Here is a 7,953-nt window from a genome sequence, read left to right on the forward strand (position 1 = left end):
ATCCACAAGTGTTTTATGGTCTCGAACGTCATCGGAATTCAGCAATGTGATCTCGCACGATCAACAAGAACAGCTTATGGTTCAAAACATTTTCCGCTGACGCGTAAAAAGTTTGCTTTATATGCACTTAAGGTCATTCCCTAAAATAAAACCTACACTCAGATTTTTTCCAAACTTTGCCCATGTGTGGTTCACTATAAGTAAAGTGCAAAAATGAAATAAAAATAGGGGGTCACCATGCTTGTTCTTCAGCAACGAAGCATTGTAATATGGTAATTTCTGCATGTTTGGACAAAAAGGACTATAATAGAGCATTTGCCAAAAACAGGAATTATTTTCTTAAGAGAACAGTTATTGGCTCATTTCATAAAATTTTTTCCCTGTTCATAAATCATTTTCAATGTGAAATCGGTTTCAAAACTATTCCTAACCAGTACTACTGAGATATTCAACAAAACAATCTAATTTGTTACCTCTGAAGGTAGGCGAAAATGTCCATTGGCTAGATATTAGGCGCAAAATTTGATATTTCTAACACTAGGACTTTCCTTAAATTTTCACGGTAGTTGGCAAACGATTTTGTGGTTAGAAATCTGAAAAGAGAAAATAGGTTCACCGGGTTGGTTTTGCAGATATTTCGCAAAGCAGTGGTAAATCAAGCTTCAAAACTGGTTTCTCCGCGAAGGGACTGAGGCGAGTCTTATGAAAACACCTTAATTTCCGCGCAAAATGCAAATTAAGAATTTTGTTGTTAGATGCAAGTCAGATTGAGTGATACTCAGTAGTTAGCTAGAAATGAGCGTAAATGTTTTATTTTGCCATTGTGTACAGTAGAGTTGCGCACTGCAAAACAGGGGAATGACCTTAAGATATATCTAACTCAAGACGGGATGAAGAATTTGTAACGTTATTACGTTTATACAATAAGCAGAGTAGCATGTATATAAATGCTATTAAAAAGGAATTATGGAGCTCCGCTTTTAGGCTTGGCTAAATATATATATATTAGATAGAATATACCGCGATATATTCTATATCGATTAACTTGGATAATTGAAATTGCGGCCGTTCAGTAATTTTGCAAAATAGAACATCTCGTGCAGAATGCTGCAAAGATAGTCAAACGAACTGAAAAAACTAAACGAAATATTAAGCGGCATTCCTAGACACGTCTAGGAATAAAAGGAGGCCAAACTCTCGTATAAATAAGTGCGTCAAGGTAAGAATGCTTCAGTTAGGTGTTTGCTAACGGTGTCATCTTTGTTATTGTAGTGTGTTCCAAATGCTGGAAAAGTTGACGACCGGCCGGCAATAAATCGCTCGCGCATTGAGTGCAAAATGGCATGTGGGTAGTATTTTCCACTAATCAGGAAAGTTGTCTGAAATAACTGTTTTAAAATATTTGAAATGTGCCAAAGAAACGTCCATCATTTATTTGCCTTACTAAAAACAAACGAAATCATTCAATTTACAATAATGGCGAGGAGCCTGACCCCAAGAAACCACCAGGCTTATAAGAGAGGCCACCTTGGCTGTTATTAATAAATAGAAAATATGGTGCCGCGTAAGTGCGGCATGGTCAATTCATGATTTTTTTTTTTTGATAAAAACTGCACTTAAAGGTGAATAAGCTAGATGAAGAAGTAATTGATACAGGGAGAGAGTTCCAGATCTTGGGACAAGAATGCGATCGATAGTGGTTGGCTGTTCTGGTGCCATAATTATGCACTTGGCTACTTGTTAGAAACAAATTCAGAAACATTGAAGCTAATAATTGATTTTGATAATAAAACATAAATTTGGCTATTTTAAATGAATTAACTTGGAAAATGTCTAAGATAATTACCCAATTTAGCAAATAGGGGAGCAGAGCGTGCTCGATAATCTAATTGGCAGTGGCTCGCACAACGCGCTTTTGCAAGTAAAATATTCTATTAAGGTAAGACACATATGTAGACGGCCAGGTGGAGTTACAGTAGGTGATGAAAGGATAAATTAGCGCGTAGTACAAAGTAAGTTTTGTTTTTGAAGATAAGTAAAATCGGGACCTGAATATGATACCCACTGACTTGGAAATTTGTTTACATATAAAGCTGATGTGATGCTTCCAGGTTAGATGTTCATCAACATAGACACCTAACACTTTGGTCAGATTAGCTTGGTTCAGAGACTGATTTCCAAATAAAAGGATACAATTGTAGTTAAGTTTCTTCTATCTGGATTTAAAGATACACTCTGTTTTTTTTATGCGAACCCTTTTTATAAGAACGTTGAGGCTGAGATTAACCAAAATTTTAAGAACATTCCTCAGGCTGAGAGTCGATTAAGAACGTTTTTACTTTTCTAATCTGTATATAAAATCAAGGTAACAAATGTAACCAAAATACTTAGGGTATGTTTTTTATAACATTAACAATGGTGACACACATCTCGGTTTGTCATAATCAGCAGTTCTTGATACCATATCTCAGCAGGCAATGTACTTTGATAGGTTTCCTGGTCATGTCCGCATTGATTTACTGAAATACATGTAGTGTATACCATGTTATTTAAGAACATCTTTTAAAAGAACATTTTCAGCCTCAAATCGCAAAAAAATATAAGAACGTTCAGCCTCAGCTCCAAAATTAGACGCTCTTATAAAAAAACTAAAGTGTAATGTAATTAGTTTTTGAAGATTGACCGAGAGCTTATTACATTTCAACCAAACATCAAAATTGCGTAGCTCGTCATTTTGTATGGAATGTAACTTGTTTGGGTTGGGTTGTTGTTGTTGTCCTTTTTTTAATCAAATCGCATGTGATGTTAAAACCGTGCGTAACGAGAAACGAATATGAGAACGTGTCAAAGAATCACAGACTAGACTGTAAGTGGACCGGAGCACAGTTTGCCACTTACCTGTAGGTTTTCCCCTTAAAATCCGTCTCTAACGCCTCCATCTTCGTCAATCCTGACCCTAGAAAGCAGGTAAATAAACAAGTAAGTCAGTAAGCAACCAAGCAGGCAAGTTATGATAGATAAGACTAACTAAGTAAGAATTACAGTAGAACCCCGCCTTACGACCACTTCCGAGTGAATACTAACCGCCCTCGAGATTACGACCATTTTTTTGTGTGCCCGAACGAATTTAAAGTGCAGTCATTTCCTTAGTTTTACAACCTAGTTAATCAGACCACCTCGCTATTACGACCACATTTTCACGACCTGAAGGTGATCGTATTTATAAACAAGAGACGATGCATCTTCAATTTACATATAAATAAATCAATCATATAAATCAGCGTTAGGATTATAAATACGATTCGTGGTGGTGATTGTTTACACGATAGAGGTTTTTGAGGAAACATAACATAACGCTGTCAGTGACGCGTTGGTATAGTTTATAGAATGGCCAAAAAGGACGACAATCTTAGAAGAGACCATATTATTATACAATGAAAGAAGATAAAGACACTTGAATTGTCGATATCTTAGTTCCAGTCACTACAGGATAAAAAGCGGCGATTTTGCAGGGTTTAAGTTCACTCAAGCTCCGAAAAGAGCTCGGTGAAATGACGGAAAGTTCTCGATAATTACACAGAGTGAAATATGGATAAATGAATGCAACTATATAAAGTTATGTTTTTTCTTTGAATGGTCATCATAGCACTTAAGGATTTCATCCATGGACCCAAAACCTAGACTCAACCTAGCGAAGCGTAAAAGCAACATCTTTATTGACAAATTCAAGCTTATATCTGAATATTACATTTGTCAAAGATCCTCACCATGATTTTGTAAAATCAGCGCACATGCAAACTATCCAAAAAGTGCCCTACTAGAAAATGTCCCAAATTGCTAACTTTTTCATCCAAGAAACAGTGGCATCTCCACTCAGGCAACACCTTTGCGACAAACAGAAGTGTTAATTCCCTAAGTGGAGATGTCCTGACTGTGAAAAGAGGTTTGGGCTGATCGATTTTGTTAACTGCCCAGCTAGCAGTTTTGATTCGAAAGATTAAAGTACAATCAAGCATAATTATGTGCAGCGTACTGGTAGCGATAGCGCGTTTCCATTCTCAGCTTGTGAAACAGCGGCCGAAAAAGTCGCGATCTTTTAGTTTCGCTTCCTTTACTGTTTATTACAGGGTTTAGTGGACAGGTATTCCAGTCATCTGTCAGTGGAAGGCACGGTTACAATTTAAAATTAGTTGATAGAAAATGAAGAAAACGTGATGATCTCGATAATATTTATGCAAATCTGTCAGATTTGTAACGCTACGCCTAAGAGTGTAAACATTCGTGGCGGATTTCAAAGTCTGCTCAAAGGCAAGCGAACGGCCACGTTGAAGTTTCCCCGGTTCCTTGCCGAATTCTACAGTAAACGTTGTACGTTTTTAGATAAGGAAATGCTTTTTCCGAAGTTTTCATTCGAAAGATTTAAGTAAAATCAAGTATAATCTTGCGCAGGGAAGTTATTTCAGAAGCGATCGTGTCACATTCCGCGAAAAAGCCGCAATCTTGGGTCACTCTTGTCCACGTGCTCCGGTGTAAGAGTCGATCGATTGGAAAGCTGCTCTGAATCGAATTTATAAAGCCAAACATGCCAGTACTGCTTAAATAGAGCCTCCAAAATGCAAAAGAATGTCTAATATCTTATTCTGTGGAAAAATTGTAGGTACAAGTATGTAAACACTTGCGCTTTGGAATCCAGTGATATTACCTTCGCACATGTCGTGTCCCATTGCGAAATCTGTCGAGTGTTCATGTGAAGAAATTGTAAAGCAAACGCCCAACCAAAGTCCTATATTTGCCATATTTGTAGAGTATTCAGGTGAAAAGAACATGGTAGATGTTTATATCATCTACGATTCCACTGTCGGTTCGCATCGAATCTCAAATGAAGTTCGTCGAAACAAGTCTTCAGCGCTTGCTGCTCTTCTTTTGACATCATAACGACAATTGAGTTTAAAGAAAACTGTTTCTTTCCATTTTCAATCTCTTAAATGTACGTTAACACTCCAATGATGCGAAACTTTGGCTTTGAAAATCGAGTACACTGGCCGACGCGGCGGCCATCTGTTAAAATATGCTTGTTCGTGTGGAAATGGATTCTGATTGGTTTACGAGGATTTATCGATCGATTTTGGCAGAACAATTTTGATGCAAGATCGAGATCTTGCGTCCAAAATAGGTTTGCGGTCTCTCCTTGAGCCCGCAATAAGAATAGCTTGTCATCACTTGTGATGAGGTCGCGTCGGTCACCCACCAGAAAACAATATCTAGTTGACCCCTCAATCGAGGTTTCAACTGAACCTCAGTATTATTGTCAGCAAAGTTCCAAAATGGCTCCCATTTTAGTACATTGTTTTGTTTACATTGAAATCATTCTTTCCATTTTTGAGGGAAAACTGGTCACGACTAAAGTGACCAGAATGAAATGAACATTCGACTTCCTTTTTTGTAATGATATGTCCGGCATTTGAATGGAATCTTCAGCTGAATCTTGAGAAATCTTTCCAAAAAAGACGTAAAAAATCAGAATTCTTGGTAAACAATTTTTATTTTGGAAATACTTCGAAAAAAATCAATAGATTTACATTGTCAATAAACTAGGGTTATTTCTACTGGAACTTTGAAATCTCGCCGATGATGTTCAAAACTGACATGTAAATTTCAAACTGACTCCGTTCAAATTTCAAAAATTTGACCGGTCACGCGAATCAAGGGCAATCGATTATAATTGATATTTTTTAGAGAGGCTTCATTGGGCCATGATAATATGGAGGTTTACAAATGAATCTTCGTTTGTAACGATCCTTTTATGCATCTCACGTTTCTTTTTAGTTCAGCCCCTGCGGAAGGTTTGTATTGTAAACCGAAATATCGGGCAAAAGATTTGTTTTTTGTTTTTTTCAACAAATATATTTCAGTCATTCTAGCCTTTGTTGTTTATTCTATCAAGCTCGTCACCTCCGCCGTTGGGATCAGTCTGCCGTCAGTATTTCAGTTGTATTTGAAACAATTTGCTGATCCAGGTCTACAAGTACAGTGATCCGACACCACTCATCGGTTTGTCGCTGTGAAATTGCAGATTTTATTGAAGGAATCATGCTTTGTTTGACAGTTGTAGAACCACAATGCGCGGAGTAAAGGTCACTGATAAGCTATTAAACACATATCACATCACTTTGTCGAATTGATGCTAAACGCTACTGGAAATCCACTTCACAAAAAGATTACAGGTTTGATTGTCAATTTTTACTAAAAGTTTTCATGAAGGAAAGCTTTTTGCCTCTTTTTCTTTCTTTTTTTTTAATCTTACACTTTTATAAAAATTACATAACCAGAATAGGAAATGTGAGTGAGGCCATGTGTGTGGTCACAATTTCCGGTATAACGATAAGTACCGTAACACAAGGGAATACGGAAATCACGCTATCTTTGTGACTCAAACTATTCCATTAGCTAGGATAGTTTTAAAAAGCTGCGAAGTATACAATACGAATAAATGAGGCCACATTAAGCATCCAGCCAAAATGCTATTAGGGACATCTTGTTCTTCAAGAAAAACTTTCGTTTCAAATTAAAGCCAAACCCTTTAAAGTTGGGGAGTTTCATTCTTTTAAAAAAAAAACTCAAACAGTTTCAAATGTGTCGATCATGATGCTGTGTGTTATTTACGGGAAGAAGAAAAGGGCAACAAACACCTATGGCGGTAAAAGGTAAAAGTTTTCGATCAGAAAAAAACAATGTAACTGCAACATGCGATCAGGCTTCCACGAAAAAGATAAAACATAAATTAACAAAAAAATATAGTGGAATTACGCAATGCTCAAATTATCGTCTTACTAAACCAATGATGTATACTGTAACTCCAAATATCAAGACCACTTTCATGCATTTTGCGGCACCAAGAGTCCATGAACTGCAACTTGATTACAGTCCCGACGGAAATCAAGTCTTTATCATGATGTTTTCTTTCCCACATCAGGTGTTATTTTCTAGTTCCTTTATGAACCCACACAATTACAAAAAAGACGCAACACTTAAATTTGAAATTGCTTAGTAAGGAGAAGGACTCTATGAACTTTACACCTATTACCTCTATTAACTTTTTTCTTACCTTTATCAATAATTGACTTCTTAGCTCACATCATAGAGGGGACCCTCTGCTAACTATGCTCAAATCTGGTTTCATGCTCTGTCCTCGAAACTATACTGAAAAGATGATCTATAATGCTGTTCTTTTAAGGCTGAATGTGTGCAGAAGCCAATCAGAAGTTCTCAGCGCCTAGGGAAGTCAACGCATGCCGCTCACGTACAATGTCATTTGCAATGTCATTACTGTTGGCCTGGAAGTAGTGCAAGATGTTTTGAGGGTGGGTCCTTTAGGTAGCGTGTGTAGCCCCAACGAGTGAAAAAGATTGAGTAAAGATTGAGGTTAACAGTTACTCACAATACTCATTACGTTTCTTCTCCATTCACCCTCGGTGAAGGTGTGGCGTAGACAAGACAGTGTGTTAAAATTGTATCATTTTTCCTTTTCCTTCCTCTTTATGCACAATAAATAGAAGCCACTCTTCGGTACCCCCGACAAATTTGGGAAAGAATCGTATCGGAAATATTTAATCATGGAGTTTCAACTCCAAAGGAATTATTTCGTATCCTGGAACTCTGAAGCTAAAGCAGTTTCAGCGCCAAAGGAATTAGTTTTGTATCCTAGAACTCTGTTCAAAGACAGTTTCAGCGTATCCTTAAACTCTGAAGCGCTATTTTTTTTAGACCTTTTTAAGCTTACTAATGAGCTCCCAAATTAAAGTTGTCTGAAAGGGCCGCTGTGCGGCTAGAGACACAACTAAGAAAAGTGAAATATATAAAGTGCCAACAGGTTTCTCGAAAAAGCGGACGGTAATAGAATAGTTTCGCACATTACTCAGTGCTTTCGTCTTTCTTTTGGTCGGCAGAGCCTGA

At 37.3% G+C, this 7,953-nt stretch overlaps 2 protein-coding genes across 2 annotated transcripts in view; one reads left to right on the forward strand and one right to left on the reverse strand.

The window, feature by feature from the left end:
- LOC146479550 (uncharacterized) overlaps positions 1 to 7,201 on the reverse strand; it is a 44,854-nt gene extending 37,653 nt beyond the window's left edge. Inside the window, exons 1-2 of the mRNA XM_085110364.1 lie at positions 7,106 to 7,201; positions 2,899 to 2,956 (exon numbers count right to left, since the gene is read on the reverse strand). Coding sequence (XP_084966490.1) covers positions 2,899 to 2,939 — 41 coding nt within the window. The 5' untranslated portion in view covers positions 2,940 to 2,956; positions 7,106 to 7,201. The remainder of the gene's footprint in view (positions 1 to 2,898; positions 2,957 to 7,105) is intronic.
- LOC146479533 (lectin-like) overlaps positions 1 to 7,953 on the forward strand; it is a 311,213-nt gene that overhangs the window by 200,584 nt on the left and 102,676 nt on the right. The gene's annotated exons all lie outside the window — the stretch shown is intronic.

Source organism: Pavona decussata, unplaced genomic scaffold (assembly GCF_977016875.1).
Source record: "Pavona decussata unplaced genomic scaffold, jaPavDecu1.1 SCAFFOLD_58, whole genome shotgun sequence".
Lineage (NCBI taxonomy): Eukaryota > Metazoa > Cnidaria > Anthozoa > Scleractinia > Agariciidae > Pavona > Pavona decussata.